Here is a 17,964-nt window from a genome sequence, read left to right as displayed (position 1 = left end):
TAGCACACATCTGTCCAGATCACCTTTTTGGGCTGCTTCTTGGAAGCCAGTTCAGTTAAGGGGGCAGCAATGGTGCCATATCCCTTACCAATCTTATTTAGTACCAAGTGAGGTCTGAAGAAGGCTCTCACCTGAGTCTGGGTTTTGGGACGTTCCCAAGCCATGATGGTCTGTATTTTGGGATGAAGAGGCGGATCTTTGCACCCACCAATTTGGTGGCCCAAGTACACTATTGATCTGTGCCAAGCCCCTCCTTGAGCATCAAAGGCAGTGCTTAATTTGAGCCGGAGCTTTCCGGTGCTCAGCACCGGCACTTAATTGGTTTCTGGTGCTCGGCACCGGCACCTAATTGTCAACACCATATTTAGAACAGTCGACCACAAGGTGGCGCTGCTCATCTAATTTAGAGATGAGCAGAACAACGGTAGTTTAGCAATACAATATACATTAAAATTGATCATACCTGCCTCCCCAGCCATTCCTTTAGCTTTGGGGACCTGGAATAATCTGAACCGTCACATTTACATGCAAGAGCGTTGGTTACTAGTTGTTTTGGCAGCAATGACAAGGACGAAGGCTGGTGCAAGCTGCAGTGGCTTCCTGGTCAGAGCCCTGGCACTTAATATTTTACAAATTAAGCACTGATCAAAGGATGCCTTCCATGTCAGTGGCAGATTTAGCTCAAACCTAGACCTGCCTACCCTTTGTCTTGCCAGTCACCTTGGCTCCAAACCCAATGGGAGGAGGAGCTGCCCCAGACCTGGTTTGGAGTGACCACATTGTAGAGTTTGCCCATTATCCTAGCTACACTTCTGTGTGGGCACATGGAGCTCTGACCAGGGGAAGAAAGGTTCTGCCTTGCTGGATTTAGGGAAAGAGAGGTACCCCATAAGAGTTTAGATTGAGAATGAACAAACACGGGGTTGTGCAGATGTTTTTCTTCTGGCACTAATTATTGTGTCCTCAAAGACAGCCTGCAGCACATCCCCCAAGCCTTTAGTAATGTGACATTAGTGGCCAGCACTCTCTCTCTAAAATTTGTTCCAGCTTCACTGATTGGGGTAGAGGTGAAAAGGAGAAAGTGCACGTCTAGAACTATGTGAACTAGAACTCCTCGAAGAGGTTAGGAGGTATGCATGTGAGAATGGGGTAATGAAGTTACCGCCCTCAGTGTGCCGAAATATCCACACGTTCTTATGCCCAATTACGATCAGCAAGAACCTACATCAATCCTCAAAGGTACAATGAATAAAAGCTTAGGTGAGAGAGAGAAACCAGGGAGACTAAGAACCCCGCTAAAAATCAATATATCGCACAGAGATAGGCAGCGTAGAGTGCAGCCGCTGCAGCAAGTGCTGGCCCATACGGAGGATATATGGCAACAGTGTCCCTAATCAAATATACAGCAATAAAAACAGAGGATGCTCAACCTCAATTAGTGGCCAAGATCGTAAGCTAACCTTCATTTCATGGAATATTGCTGGGTTAAGTAACATCTTTAGAGATAAAGCCACACTAGACTATCTCGCAAAGGGGGACATATTGTGCTTTCAGGAGACCTGGGCCAAGTCAACCACTCCAATTGGCGGCTTCTATGAACATCACACACCAGCTACCAAAAGGACCATCTTTGGACGCCCGTCTGGGGGCTTATTCATTTTTCTAAGTCACGCTTGCAAATTTAAAACCAAAGAAATAAAAGTTAATCATCTGACCTCCAAGCCATTACAATGGAGGTGCTGAAAAAGGGTCAACAGACTCATCCCCTGCTACTAATTAATTGTTACATTAACCCAACTAAACTTCAAACGCAACAGGCCATGGAATTCTTCACCAGCATCCTGGAAGACATACTCATTAGATTTGAGCATCATAATGTGATAATTGCGGGAGACTTCAACACGAGAGGTCTGGATCAGATCCCTGTCGCACCCGGCAATGGGAAGAAGTCGGGCCCATTGATCTCACTCCTCACAAACTTTAACCTACATTCCACTCATGGAATAAAAAAAATCAGCCGTCCCTCATGGATCCCTAAATCGACCTTCAGGAATGTTTCCACCATAGACTATATTTTCGTCAATGAAGGGCAGGCTCACAAACTATGTGACTTCATTGTGGACGACAGAGATGAAAGCGACCACAGGCCTCTCTGTGCCTCCTTTAATCTGGCCCGGGAACAGGAGGAAGCCCAGGAAACAATTGGCGCAACCACAGGCGATGAACGTCATCTAGCCCTCAAAAAAATAAAATGGACTGCCAACATTAGTCATAGCCTGTTGGAGTATGTAGCCAAAAGGGAGGCGGAACTAAAGACACAAGACATAAAGAATATTACACATTTTTGGGAAACACTGATAACGGATTTACAGAAGAACTTGGGTAATACCAACCAACCGAGAAGCAGCCCATACTCAAATCAATCCTTGCCGGAACGAAGAAAACCGAGGTGCCTGACACAAAGTAAGCAAGCTCTTAAAAAGGCAATTAAGGCAAAAGAGAAAGGTATCTACTCGTCACAGATTACCTCCATCCCTGCCTTGCGAGCCACATATAAGAAGAAAGTCTGGGAGTTGAAAAGACAGTGGACGGAAAATAACTAGCTTAAAGTGTTCTCACTAATTAAAGAAAAGCTATGGCGATATATTAATAGTCTGAGCTCTGGAAGTCAGCGCAGAGAAAATAGCGTTGCAGGCAACGTATGGGAACAGTACTAGTGGATCAAACAAGATGGGCTTTCTCAGCTCAGAGCGGTCACAGGCGGCAGCTGTAAACATTAAAACTCAGAGCGCGCATAAAGAGATTACAGTGCCTAGTCAGCCCGTCACTTATACAGTGGAGGAGACTGTAAGGTACATTAGGGCGATAAGAACAGAAGGGGCCCCTGGCCCAAATGGCATTCCCGCCCAAGTCTTCAAAGCCGCTCCTGCCTTTTTTACATCCATACTTACCCCGCTATACAATCATTCATTCTTCACAGCAATAATACCAAAAACCTGAAAAGGCTCGGTCTTATTTCCAATACACAAGAAGGGAGACCATCCGAACCCTGCTAATTATAGGCTCATAGCCCTGCTCGACATTGAAGCTAAGGTTTATGCCTCCCTATTATTAAGGGACCTAGAGGCTTGGGCGGACAAGAACGGTATCCTCCCGCCTTTTCAGACTGGCTTCAGGGCAAATAGTTCCACCATGGACAACATCTTAGCGCTCTCTTACCTCTCGAAGCAAGCCGTATTGAGTAATAAGCTGCCCCTGTTTTGCTGCTTCATAGACTACTCCACGGCCTCTGGCAGAGTCAATCGAAGACGGTTATGGGTAAAACTCGAATCTTGGGGGATCCCAGAAACCCTGCTAAAAGCAATAAAAGCCCTCTACGAGGGGACATGGGTCCGGGTCATACTAAGTCCAACAATTGTAACACCAAGAATCGAAACTAACACCGGGCTAAAGCAGGGATGTGTTTTGGCCCCCCTACTATTCAACTTGTACACGGCAGACTTCGGGAAAGCCTTGAAAGACGCCAGCCAAGTACCACCGAGATTGGGGAAGTTGGCCTTGGGAACTCTCCAGTATGCGGACAATACAGTGGTCATGGACCACACTAGGGTGGGGCTCCAAAGAGCATTAAATAGTCTTGCAGTATACAACAAGGAAAATAGCCTACAGATCAATGAGAGTAAGACCAAGATAGTAATCTTTGGTAAATACCCTCACAAAAAACAAGCAACATGGTCTTTGGGTGAGCACCGAATCAGTACAGCTACATCCAACAAATACTTGGGGGTATGGGTGACGGAGAGGGCCACAGCAGCCAAACACATAAAGGAGTTAACACCGAGAATTAACAAAATAATTCTGTCTCTCAGACGTCTAAGCCACCGCCTAGTAAGTCCATCGATAGAACCCATGCTGACTGTACTTAGGGCAAAACTAATTCCAGCAATCACTTACGGTCACTTAGCCTTCCCAGGAGCACTTGAGAAAGTCATCAATGCGGCCCAGATAAAAGCTTACAAGACTGTGCTACAAGCTCCCAGACAAGCAAGGAACACCAGGCTAAGGCTGGAAATAGGACTGAAAAGGCTGGACTTGGCACTACAGGGGGACCTCATAAAATATTACATCAGAGTACTGAAAGCCCCTGAAAACAATCTTAAATATTTCCTAAAATTCATTTTCAGGGCAGCGGGTTCCCCATGACACTCCAAGTTGGATCAAGCAATAGACCAACTGAAAATCGAGGCAAAGAGCATGCCCCTTCACGAAATTCCTTATTCTGCCTGGGCCAAAGCTGTGAAGCGCCAAGTCCTGACCATCTCGTCTGAACTGGATCGTTCATCACTCCGGTACAACTCCCTCACACTGGCCCTGGATAAGTCATATACTACTGGGAAAGCTCAACCATATGTGCGAGACTCACTCTCAGCCCAAGCAAGAAAGAAAATTCTGTACTTGCGCTTCACGGCCCTCAAGATTTCAGATTTTAACCCAAAATGGGCACGTACAGACAGCATCATCTCCTGCCGGTTATGCAATTACCACAGAGAATCCTGGCTACATCTCTTATGCTGCTGCCCAAAGCTGGCCAGCGATCGTCGTCGTTTTCTGTGCCTGGCCCTAAGGGACATGGGCCTCAGAACCTGCTGTGAGGCCTCGGACTGGTGCTTTTCAGAAACCACAACTTGCTTACTTGCCAAGTTTACCCATCAATTTAGAATTGCACTTGACTCCCATCAAAAGGCCGCAGATTTCAGGGTCCCTGTCATTCTGTAATGAAAATCATCTGGTGCCCTAACCCTATCAGTTATCCCCTAACCCAGGGTTTTTTTGCATGGTCACTGGAAATATAATTTGAACATGGGGCCCACCAGGGGGCACGCTAAGAACTTTTATTAATGACAATTAACATCACGGAGGGAATGACCCTGTTGGATTTTTATATAACCATTGATCCCTACAGGAGTAAAAATGTGAAAGGGTGGTGACCCAATATTTTAACTCTTTTTTAAATGGAAGTTTTAAATGGACATAAAGTAGCAAACAGAGCCCATGTAGCCATGGTGCTATTTTAAAGCTGAATAGCGGGTTGTTCCTGGGGGAAGGGTGGTTCGGAGGGGGGCGCTGTTCATGTGTTTTATACTGTAAAGATTTTAAGTAGGGGACGCTGCCAGATCTACTACTACTCACCTGTGAGTTACGCCATTGCCGAGGCACTATCGCCGCCACCGCCACGAGTCTAGAGGGCACCACAGCAAGCTCCATCTTCCGCGTCGCCGCCCCGGGACTGCAACTCCCGGCAGCCTCAGCGGCGGCGCGACCAGCTGACGCGGTGTAAGCGCCAGGAGGCGCCATAAACCGCAGAGAGACCGGCGGAGCGGGGGGGACGCTGCCAGATCTACTACTACTCACCTGTGAGTTACGCCATTGCCGAGGCACTATCGCCGCCACCGCCACGAGTCTAGAGGGCACCACAGCAAGCTCCATCTTCCGCGTCGCCGCCCCGGGACTGCAACTCCCGGCAGCCTCAGCGGCGGCGCGACCAGCTGACGCGGTGTAAGCGCCAGGAGGCGCCATAAACCGCAGAGAGACCGGCGGAGCGGGGGGGACGCTGCCAGATCTACTACTACTCACCTGTGAGTTACGCCATTGCCGAGGCACTATCGCCGCCACCGCCACGAGTCTAGAGGGAACCACAGCAAGCTCCATCTTCCGCGTCGCCGCCCCGGGACTGCAACTCCCGGCAGCCTCAGCGGCGGCACGACCAGCTGACGCGGTGTAAGCGCCAGGAGGCGCCATAAACCGCAGAGAGACCCGCTTCGCGGGACGGCGCCGGGCTAAGCCCGGGCAAAGGGCGGGCCCTCTGTGGCCCTCCGTGGACCGACGAGACCGGCCCCGGCACAGCACCCTGCTGAGACACATAGACCTAGGAATACATCTCATCGTAAGTTGCATTTACCATTCTTTGTGGCTATCTGAGTACTTGATACAGCTATTACCATGACTACAAGTGTGCAGAGTCCATGTTCTACAATGGCTGACAGACTGGGATCTGTAATGAATGGTACTTTGGATAACTATCTTATCAAGACTCCATCTGCAGGAACAACCGAGTCTTCCTTAGCAGAGCGAAGACTTGAGCGTAGACGCTCTATTGAAATCATCAAAACCAGGGCATTGCTTGAGCTTAATTCCATAGCTACCCCTGTAAATGATTGTATTCCTGTACCAGCTCATGTCGACGATACTCTAAGTACAGAAGGTGTACCCTTCCTGCTGAGAGAATGTGTAGCACCCTGTACTCCTTCCACTGGAATAGTTATTATTAATTCGTCACTTGATCTACCCAGTTCTCCAGGAATTTCGAAAATAGTGTCACCTACCCCCCACAAGTCTAAAAAACCTAAGAAAGCTGTACAACCAGCAAGGCAAGTTCCACCACCTGCTAAGAGGAGACGTAAAGGGATGGAACTTACAAAACAAAGGATGAGCCATACCGCTTTTGGGAAGAAGGCGACCCCCTCCAGTTCTAAAGTTATATCCACTGTAATTACTAAGGACGTGACCGGATCAGACATTGTTCCTATACCAGCGCCGACCTCTGCACATATAGAGGTGGAAGACAGCACTGAACATTGTCCCAAAGATAATGGGTCTAACATTAAAATTACTAGTAATCTTGTGGACACTTTTGAACTGATATTGCGTTCTTATACTCTTGCAATTGTAGAAAGATTGGAAAAAATTGAGAACCGACTAGGGAAAATCGAAGCAGACCTCGATAGGAAGTCTTGTTCTACACAATTAAAAGCTCAATCGGAACCCGATCAGGCCCAAGCCCACTCATCTGGGGGAAATCCTGATGTTAAAACCCGACCACTATTGATTGATAATGGGTTAGCCGTAAATACAGCTCCCACCAATCTATCATTAGGTGACCCGTCCCCTGGTAGTAACTTAATAAGAGGGCCAGTCTCGGTCTCTAATTCTACTGCGAGTAATTGCACCACCAACCAGTCAAATGCTCCTGTGTGCAATGCGCCAGTTAATATTATCTCCCATCCTATAATCCCTGTAAACAATATTACTAATGATATGGGTAATTGCTCGGATGAGCCACAGAGACATGAGGAGGGAGGCTTGAGGCAGACCCGAGGGAATCAGTCTAGGGGACCCTTACCGGATCTTCCACCTGAGGCTGTCCCCTATGTCGTGATTCTAACGGGGGTTCCTGAGCTCTCAGTGAATAAGAGAGAAGGTTTCTCCCAACTAAAGAATAAAATAACACATTGGCTGGCACTACATAGGCCGATCGCCAGTAATATTAATGGCGAAATAATCCATGTACGCCGGCTTCAGTGGTTGGGGGGTAGACCCAAAGATACTAGGGGGGATGTGGTTGTGATAAACTTTAGAGATCATAATGCAGTACGCCATATCTTGAACTGGCCAGGGGTCAATTCAGGTAGTTGCATTATTCCACGTCCTCTGACCTATTTCTACCCACGATCTGTAGTATTTTCCCACCAGACTAGGGGTTACACAATATCTAGTATTAAACTTCCCGACACGTCGAATCTCAGGAACCCAGTCAAAATGTCAGAAGACTTTGGGTGGAATACGGTACCTACTAGGCCGGGTTTCCCTGTACATAGGAGCTGGGATCACCCGGCACCTTTCACCCCACTGGAAGTTTCTAACCGGTTCGACATCTTTAGTGGTTTGGATGCTTGTGATTGAAGCTTACAGCCACCCGGGGAGGAGCCAGTGGGTACGGCTGAGACCTTGGATAGGATTTCTCCCATTGATTTAAATATACCCGACAGAGGTTTCATTCTGGCTGGTGTTACTATCAATGTCCCAATTAATTTTGCTCGCAGCATAAAACTAACTACTCAAGGAGACCGTATAAATGATATACTTAACTATGGTCTAAATAATCATGAGATTTATGCTGGGGCTATAGGCTCTTCCATGCCAAGCAACCTCCCAGAGAAATCAAGTTATATTGATCGCTCGAGAGAAGTTAGCGGAAATGAGTCTTGCGAAAAGTTGAATATTAATGGTACAGGAGTTTCTGCAACTGTCCTAAATGATACAACTTGTAATGCGGAGAGCCAGTTTCTAGTCTCATGGAATGTGGCTGGTTTAAAAAACAAGTTGATTTCCAGTGACTGGGCTACTTTTATTGACAATTTTATGATAGTAAACATGCAAGAAACATGGGCTTTAGAGCCCCAACACAGAACTGGGTATCTCCACTTTGCAATACCTGCAACGAAAACAAATAGAGGGAGACCCAAGGGGGGACTGACTACCTGGGTAAAGCAGGACGATGGTTTCACTATCTCACAACTTGAAGTTAATTCAAGGGATATCCTGGCGGTTAAGCTAAAATCTCCATCGTTTGGTGAGCTCATTATTTTTAATGTATATGCCAGAGGAAAGCCAGGAGGGAAACCTCCAGAAGTTGTAACGATACTGGGACACTATGCTAATATTTGGAAGGGACGGGCTAATTTGCTAATTTGTGGCGATTTCAACTGCTCCTACGAGCCCCTGGATCAAACAGACTTGGAGCTTACGGGGGCAGAGGACATCTGCTGGCAACTTCCCAGCCTTAGCCTTGCCCCTATCAAACGGTGGACCCAGGCTGCCCTACAACTCAAGACTTTTAGTCTTGAGTATGGATTGAGAGCAGTGAATGGCAGGACTCGAGGTGATAAGCAGGGCAACCCAACTTTTAATAATGGATTGTGTACCAGTAGAATAGACTATATACTGGTCAACCTCGAATTTTGGTCTACCATACTTGATATGATAGTTATAGAACGTATCGAAAGTGACCATAATCCTTTAAGCCTCGAGCTGCAGTTATACAAAGGGCAGGGGCCATCACATGTTGATTTAATAGGTGATATCATCTTGACAAATGATACTCGGCGGCTTAGATGGGCAGAGTGTCTGTGTAAGCCTGAATTGATTAACAAAATGAATGACATGGTAAATGAAGCAACAATTGAAATGCTGGGGCAGCTGGATTTTGAGGATTGCTGTAGTAGGGTAATTCATATCCATTCGACCCTTTTTCTTAAACTCAGTACTTTTTTTAATATTCCCAGGAAAAAGCACCCCGGTAAGGGGAATAGAAAACAAGCATCATGGTATGATAAAAATTGTAGGCTCGCTTATAAATCCTTAGCTGATGCTGTGCGAGCTACCGATAGGGAAGTTATAAGGGCGGCGAGGATTCACTACAAAAAGACACAAAATGTGGCGAAAAAAACCTGGGACACTAAATACTGGGATGAACTATTGGTAGCCAGTCAGTCCAGAGATTTAACGGACTTCTGGCATCTCGTAAGGTGGGGCATGGGAAACCAAAAACCAGCCCCGGTTAATCATGTCCCACCAGAAAAATGGGTAAAGCACTTTAAATCCCAGTTTGCAAATGTGAACAATGTCCCGCCACCCGCACAAGCTACTCTCAGCCCCCTTCTGCCAGTTACTACACTAGTGTTCACCAAAAAAGATGTCGAATGTGCCCTCAATTTAATTCCTAAAGGCAGGGCCCCGGGCCTAGACAAAATTCCTGCAGACCTGTTCTTGCATAGTAGGTCAGTCTGGGTCCCTTACATCGAACTATTGGCGAACACCCTGGCTAAAGGCACCATGGTGCCAGATATATGGCGGGGAGCCGAAATCGTACCAATTTATAAGAAGGGTGACCGAGCTGACCCGGGAAATTACAGGCCAATTAGCTTAATAGCCTGTATTCAAAAAGTTGTGGCCAGAATGGTCCTTCTCAGGGTCCAGACCTGGATTGAGGAATCAGGAATTATGTCCACTTTACAGGCTGGTTTTCGACCCCTGACCAGCACGGTGGACCAAGTTTTTAGATTTTCCACAATATACTGGAAATGGGTGATTCTGGGGGGAGGTACACTGTATGCAGCCTTTGTTGATTTAAAGGCTGCATTTGACTTAGTACCGAGAGATAGGCTGTGGAGAGTGCTCCATGATCAGGGCATCCCACCTGAATTACTTGCAATTTTGATTACATTACATGAAAATAATTATGCGCAGGTCAGGTGGGGTAACCAGAGCCAAGTGACTGACAGCTTCCCAACTGATAGGGGTGTCCGGCAAGGCTGTGTGCTGGCACCCACATTATTTACATTGTATATAAATAGAGTTATTGAATACTACCAAGACTCTACAACCGATCCACCTAAACAGAATGGCATCCCCGTCCCCCTTCTGATGTTTGCTGATGATACCCTCCTATTATCCAAAACACAGGAAGGGTTACAGAAGGCAATAGTCTGCTTTGAAAAGTTTTGTAATGATTTTGGCCTTTCTGTTAATGTCTCCAAAACTAAATTTATGACAATGCACAGGCACCGGAACATTAGGGGCAGAGTTTTTATGAATGGGGAATTACTAGAGCAGACTGACAGCTTTAATTATTTGGGCATTACACTGGGCTCCAGGTTACAGTGGAAGCCTCATGTGGCCCATTTAATCTCCAAGCATGCGCAACTCTCTGGCGCACTGCTAAGAGAATTTAAGCTATCAGCCACTAAACCCATAGCCCCAGTATTAAAAATCTATGACTCGAGAGTAAGATCTTCCATGCTGTATGGAGCTGAATTGTGGGGGTCGTCTGATATAGTAGGCTTACAAAAAGCACATAATAGGTTTCTTCGCTGTATCACAGGCCTCCCACAATCTACACCATTAATACCTCTTCGCATGGATCTGGGGTGTCAGAGTCTAGAAAATATCTGTAGATTTAGACCAATTGCCTATTGGAGAAGACTGTGGGTCACCCCCGAATTGAACCACTATGCGTTGGCACTTTTGGAGACGCGTAATATGGATACTGGGGAAAAAATTCCCTGGTTCAGAAAGGTAAAAATTCTTCTAAAGTCCTTAGGAATGGGGGATCTATGGGATAATCCACAGGGGACAATATTTCCCACTAAACAGGAGTTGAAAGAGGCCTACTGGTCATATATATCCCAGGTGGAGTTCCAGTCACACACAGATCCTTCACATACCAAGGTTTTTTTGGAGCTGAAACATTCTATTGGGTATGAGAAGTACTGGGATTTGATCACATTGCCTCTAGACAGGAAATTATATCACCAGTTCAGGGTAGGTACTCTTCCACTGAACACGGTTACCTGTAACTGGGCTTCTAGCAAAAACGATCAAATGTGTTCTTTCTGTAAAATACATCGTGAAACTATAGCACATATTTTGTTTATTTGCCCAGTATATAAGGCCCCCCGCCTAAGATGGATAAGAGCAGTTTGCATTCAGAAGGGTATTAAGACGGGGATTTCTGCGCTAAGAATATTTCAATCAGATAGTTCTGAAATAATAGTGATTGCCATAGCTAAATTTCTGAAATGGATGTGGTTAATTAGAGCTGGGAAACTGAAAGCTCTTCAGCTGCCCTAAAAGTAAACCAGTATAACGGTGGAATCTTTTGTATTCTTTTAGCTTGTTTTTATGAAAATCAGATATTTATTTTTTTAATTGGTCGATTAGGAATACCACTTATACAGTAAAACAAATCATGTTGCTCCTAGCTTTAGTACCATGAATTCTATATGTATAGCCCAAAAATTGGAAACGCTTGATGATGAAATGTTTTTTAAATGTGCTTTTGTAAATAATGATGAGTTTTGTTTTTAAAATGTCTTTCATGACATGAAGTCGAAATAAAGACTGTTTGATTGATTGATTGATAAAAGAATTTACTCCTGAATTTACTCCTGACTGAGGCATGTGGCCCTCTCATCGTGGGGACCTTGGCACGCATAAGAGTCTTGTGGGTGGTGAACGGATTCCCCAGTTGTGGGGCCCACGTGCCCTGCTGCGTCGATCGTGTTGCATCTCTCTTGTGTGACACACCAACTGCATGCTCATTGCGTGCGGTGTCCGACTCACAGGTTATGACCGTCAGAGTTGGGGGCATAACCACAGGAGTGCTTCATTCTACCTCGTGAGGCATTGCTGAAATTGCGCCTGTGTGTGTGACCAAATCTGTCTGGTGTGACCAAAATAACCCTGTGCACTGGACTTGTGCATCATTTCTAGGGAGGTATGGAATTTGCAAGAGATTGGACCAGCCTGGTGCGACTCATATCATCGTTTACAAGCTGCTGTGCCTGGATTGTATAGTGTGACCAATATTACCATTTACTAAACACTTGTGCCTCCAATCCAGGGAGGTAGTGGTTTCAACTCTTCGTTGTGTGGCCAAGACCCATATCATCGCACACTAGACATTGTGCCTGTATTGCCTGGGTGCGCCACTGATCTATATATACCTGATGGGGTGCCTCCGCCTTTTGAGAGGCGCCCCTCCTCTGCTTCATTACACAATTGATCTCTCTCTGGCCCTTCAGCGCGGTGGACCAACTGGCCTCTCCTAACCCAGCCATCCACAACCATGTTGTGGAACCTGGTAGTATTGCCTGACTAGGGCCTGTGTGGTAAGAGTGATTGCCGCACAAAGAAGTATCCCTTCTGGAGCGATAAACGTCTCCTTGAAGGATAGTGTAGGACTAATAATACACCATGGGATACGCCACCTCTATAGGGAAAGGAAACCCTTTTCTTCATATAACCCTCCCCCACTCTAGTAGTGGCATGCTTCATCATCGGGTTCACCCTGACTCCTAAAGGTCAGGGTGAACCTGACCATGTTTCAGTGAGCTCTTATGGAGACGTTTTTCTAAGGGAGCGTAACCTTAAATAAAATTCCTCACCCACATCAAAGGAATCTTTTATTGGTGGGGTGGGTGGGAAGGTAAAATTAAAATACTATGAGGGTGTAAGGATGTTATAGTCCTATGACACCAACATGCTCAGCCCTGTTCTACTGGCCTATAGAAGGTCCTGGGTTTTCGTCATGTGGGTTGGTTAAGAGGTCACTCCCCCATTGATGTGTCTAATGTGTGTTTTTTTAGTAGTAGTTGCTGTAGGCATGCAATTAGCATGCACAACTTTTTCAATACTTGCCGTTGTTGGGAATTACCCCCAGTGAGTGGGACAGCTGTTCCCACAGGAGCTTGAGAGGGCGGCCTTGTAGGCGCACTTTCGTCAAAGGTCCCTACCCGTCTGGTTACCTATCCTCAGCTCAGCTCCCCTGTTTTTGCTGAGGGAGGCTGTATACCTTCAACCTCACTCCAGAGAAGCTCTCTACCCTTAAGGGGCAGTATGTCTTTACCTCTAGTCCCCCTCTACACTGTTATATATGGTAAGAGTGATTGCCTGGGCTGGATAAGCGTTCCCGAGTTCAATCGGAAGCGGGTCGAGATACTGCGTGACCCCCTTGTGTTTTGCGGAACTGGGCTGGAGCTGGAAGGCCCTTGTGGACTCCTTTGATGTGACCGACTATTGCCCCCAACCCATTCCTGCTTTGCATCCTGCGGGTGAACTTCTCGAGTGGCTGCCAAATTCCCTTTGCCTGCTGCTTTCTAATTGACCTTGCTGCCTCCCTCCCACCTGCTTCCCGGGGACACTGACTACTTCGGTCGCATGCAGCCTAGTGCCTGGGGGGAGGACGGGGTGTCTACAATCGGGGGGGAGGGGGTGTAGGATGGCCGGGGTAATGTGGAGGGAGGAGGGAAGTTTGAGGCAATGGGGACTGCAGCATGTTACTAATTGACCTGCTGGGTTTCAGTGGCCTAGCATTAGGGTGCTGGGTGAGTATGAGTGCGAGTGTGTTCCGTACGGACCTGACTGATAACAGTGGCACCGCCTAGCGGTGCAAAGTGAGTGTGTGTGTGTGGGAGTGACCCTAGGTAAACCGCCTGTGATTCACGACACTGGTCGGCGGTTTGCCTAGTACATTGATTTTGTGTTAAGAAAGCCTTATGTTTGACATTGGTTTTATCCACACGGCCTCGGATCACTGTGTTGCTAAAAAGTGGTATAAATTGGTATGTGTACATATTCCTGATATCGTTGTGGCCCGGGGTGCCCTGTCTAACTGTGTGCTGGTGACTTATAATCATTGTGGGGTGGGCCTGAGGGTGGACAACGTATTGCACCGCACGAGGTTAATGGGGGTGGAGTAGGATCGAATCTTCCCCATGTGTGCATATTACGGATTTCCTTTTGAATCCAGCTGAGTCTGGTACTGCTAGAAATAATTTCCAGTGTGATTTATGCCCAGACGGACCCAATGTTAATGCTATGCTGATTATTAAGTGTGTGTTGAATATAAACTTTATTTACATACATCACGTGTGAAGCCTCCTTTGGTTATTTATAGTGTGTGTGCTGTGCCAATGCTTTACACATTGCCTCTGTGGTATGCCTGACTGCTCAGTGCCAAGCCACCCAAGAGTGAACGCGGGTTATACAGTGTGTGTAATCACCCGCCCCTGACGGGAGTGGTAGGTTCTGCCTGGCTGGGGGGTTGCCTCAGCCAACCAGAATGAACCAGTTCCAACACGGCTTTAATCTCTGTGTTACAGGGGCGTAACATAGGCCCCCGCAGACCCTGCGGCGCGGGGGAGGGCCAAGTTCCAATGGGCCCCCTCAGCACAGCAGTGCGGCCAGAGAGCTCCTGAAGAGTCCGGAGGGGGGCCCTACGTGTACCTTGCAGGGGGGCCCCCTCAATTTTCGTTACACCACTGCTGTGTTACTCATGGATCCCTCTGTGCGTCTGTTCTCACTCTTGCTCACCCTGATGGTGACCAGCAGGGCCACTGTCATTATAGGATTCTATGGCTTATTCCGCATAATGATGGCTTTACCATACTTGCCACACAATCCACCATCATCTGCATCATTCATAGATCCCAGCAAAAACAGTGTTTCTAACTCAAAGGGATAAAAACATTTCTAAACAGGTGCCTCAGTGGCAGATCTTTTGCAAAGTTCGCGCCTCAGATGCTGACTGTAGTGAAATAAATAGACTGCCAAGAAAAGAGCTGCACAATTTGATTTTTCTTGCCGCATAATTTAGTCAAAGGCGTCACACATCTTGGAGCATTGCCTCATAATGCCAGTGACACTGGTACACAGGTAGCAGTTGCACTGCTCTCACTGCCTACGCCCTTGATGACTCCCACGTGTTCCTGTTACACGCCAGTGTGCCTTTGTTGTGCTCTTTCCCAGACCTTTTCCCGTCCTGTGTTGCTGAGGGTGCAATGCTTGAGGTGCGCGCCCAGGCTACTGCACGTGCAGACCTCTCGCGCCTTCCTGCTCTCCCTCGCAGGTGGCGCCGCCTCTGAAACCGTCTGACGATAACATGCGGGGGGCGTGGTGCGCGCCGAGAGGGCTGCCGCCAAAGTTCAGCCGAGGGAGGCCGCCTCCCGAGCTCCCTCGGCTAACAAAGCAGACTGTTCCGTGACCCACCCACCTCACTCGCCGGGTACAGGGCACAGCTGGGCACCCTCGCCAGAGAAGGGAATTCTGGGTCCTCACTAGCCTACAGGTTGCGTCGTACGGCCTTTCAGACGCCAGGACTGTAACTCGTTCGCCTGTTGGATGCGCATAGACAGGATATATCGAATGGTTTCGTATTCTTGGACTGACTGAAGACCACGAGAAGCAGTCAAGCGTCGCAGCCCCCGGACTCTACAAACCCGCAGGACGCAGCGTCAACGGGACACTTAGCCTGAACTGCATTTTCCACAGGATGAGAATAAAACATCAGACAACCGTCTTACCTGTTCTGATGAGGAAACCTAAAATTAACATGAACTTACTCACGCCCTAGCTCCCTAGGAAGGCACGGGGGCCGGGGGGCTCCAGGAAAGCGCCTGACACGGTCTGCTGTCTCATGCAACGTTGCCACATGTTACAACTTCCCTTGACTGCACACACTTTTCCTTGGACCACTCGAAAGTGTGTGAAAAGTGTCTTAAGTGTGACTGCACAACAGCCTCACTTTGTCATTAGAGTTCATTCAGTGTGATTATAAGGGCCTAAAAAGTGCGGAGCGGTCTTCTATCCAGGGCTTCACTCTTATCGGCGACAATCCGTGAAACATGGCTTTCCTTGTCCACCTTCTGGCCTGCTTGTTCGGCATCGGCGCCTGGGTGGCCATCAATGGACTGTGGGTGGAGCTCCCCCTCATTGTGAACGAGCTCCCCGAAGGCTGGTATCTACCCTCTTACCTCATCATCATCATCCAGTTGGCCAACGTTGGGCCGCTCTTTGTGACCCTGATGCACAGGTTCCAGCCAGGGAAGGTCAACGAAGTGGCCGCCATATACACAATTGTGGTCATCGGAGTTGTCGCGTGCCTCCTACTGGGGTTCCTCTGGAGGTACACCTCTGTGGTGGGCGGGGCCCTTCACAGCACCGCCTTCTTTTCCATCACCTTCCTGCTGTCCCTGGTGGACTGCACCTCATCGGTTACATTCCTACCCTTCATGATGCAACTTCCGCCCAATTATCTGACCACGTATTACGTGGGCGAGGGTCTTAGTGGCTTCATCCCAGGCCTGCTAGCCCTGGCTCAAGGTGTGGGCATGCACAGTTGTGTGAATGTGTCCTTGTCTAACAGCACCTTGGGGAACACCTCAGATGTGGAGTATCAGATCCAGACAAAATATCAGCCGGCCAACTTTCCGACCAATGTCTTCTTCTTCCTCCTAACTGCGATGATGGTCTTCTGCTTGGTCGCATTCTTCTTCCTAACGCGCATTTCTGGAGCACAGCAGGCTCTGTCCAGGGAGAACCTACTCACAGGATCTGCTTCACTGACCTTATTTAAAGATACTGCCCTAACGACCAATGGACCAGAACCCTCTGGAGGGGAAAGGAACTCCTCAGTAGAAGGTCCCCAGGAGACAATCCCGGATGGAAGACCCAACACTGAACCGGAAAAAGCCAGCTACACCTGCGCCCACTTGGTGTTTATTTACTTCCTGGTTGCCTGGGTGAACTCCCTCACCAATGGGGTCTTGCCATCCGTTCAGACGTACTCCTGCATGCCATATGGTGGCATGGCTTACCACCTCTCTGCAACCTTGGGCTGCATGGCCAATCCGCTGGCCTGCATCATCGCCATGTTCTTGCCCAGCAGGTAGGTAGGTGTGCAACATGCTTCGGGGAGGAGAGTTTGGTTGTGCCGGACCATGAGGGGGTAGTTCAGTCTCAGAGAGGGCACTGTGCCCCTGAGCACATTGCATCCTCTGCATCAAGTTTGTAAGTGACTCCCTCTCTTTTTCTGGGCTTCTCCAGCAGTCACCTTCATTTCTAGTCTATAAACAGCTGGCTCCCAAGTGTGGAAAGTGTTGTATTTCAGAACTCCTTGAAGAGTCGAGACAGACCCCAGGGAGGGATGGTGGCAACATGCTTGATGGGCACTCTGAGGGGCAGGGGTGGAGCTACAGCATGGAGACTGGCTGCACATAGAGTGACCACCTCACTCCAGGTCATTAGAAACACTGGCTCTAATCCTGAACTTTTCACATACATTTGTTTGATTTCAGGTATTAGCGCAATTAGTTCAGTGGAAGAAAAACAAGACAATACCACCCAGAATGCATTAGGCTATCACACAAAAGTCCAGGACTGGGAAGAATATCTGTATTGACCTGGAGGGAGGTGGTCATCTTGGTACATTTCACACTCACCAACGTGAGTCTGAGACATGAGGCAGAGGGCGCTAATCATGGGTTTGTAATGTAGTGACGTAAATCCCAGCGGTACGGTAAGAGCATCTGGGACTGGAGGCACAGTGTGGAAGAGTGAGGAGTGTACAGTGATGGAAGTGAGCCCACAGAAAGGAGGAAATGGAGAATCAAAGGAATTACTAGGCATAGCTGCCTAGATTCCCAGGTCCATGTATGACGTGCTTGTCCAATGCAAGGTGTTTTTTCTTTGAATTCTGGGACTTGTAGTCTTGGGGCCGTATTACAGAATGCGGCACATTTTCCTTGTTAACACCGGGCGACCCTTTCAAAAGGTGTGTTTCGCGCT

General features: G+C 47.9%; 1 protein-coding gene across 1 annotated transcript in view; it reads left to right on the top strand.

Moving 5' to 3' along the window:
• Window positions 1-15,389: 15,389 nt before the first annotated feature.
• SLC52A3 (solute carrier family 52 member 3) overlaps window positions 15,390-17,964 on the top strand; it is a 64,185-nt gene continuing 61,610 nt past the window's right edge. The window contains exon 1 of the mRNA XM_085619561.1: window positions 15,390-17,065. Within this exon, the coding sequence (XP_085475687.1) occupies window positions 16,023-17,065 (1,043 nt within the window). The 5' untranslated portion in view covers window positions 15,390-16,022. The remainder of the gene's footprint in view (window positions 17,066-17,964) is intronic.

Source organism: Triturus cristatus, chromosome 7 (assembly GCF_964204655.1).
Source record: "Triturus cristatus chromosome 7, aTriCri1.1, whole genome shotgun sequence".
Taxonomy (NCBI): domain Eukaryota; kingdom Metazoa; phylum Chordata; class Amphibia; order Caudata; family Salamandridae; genus Triturus; species Triturus cristatus.
Note: the sequence above shows the minus strand (reverse complement) of the source record. Positions and strands in the feature narration are given on the sequence as shown.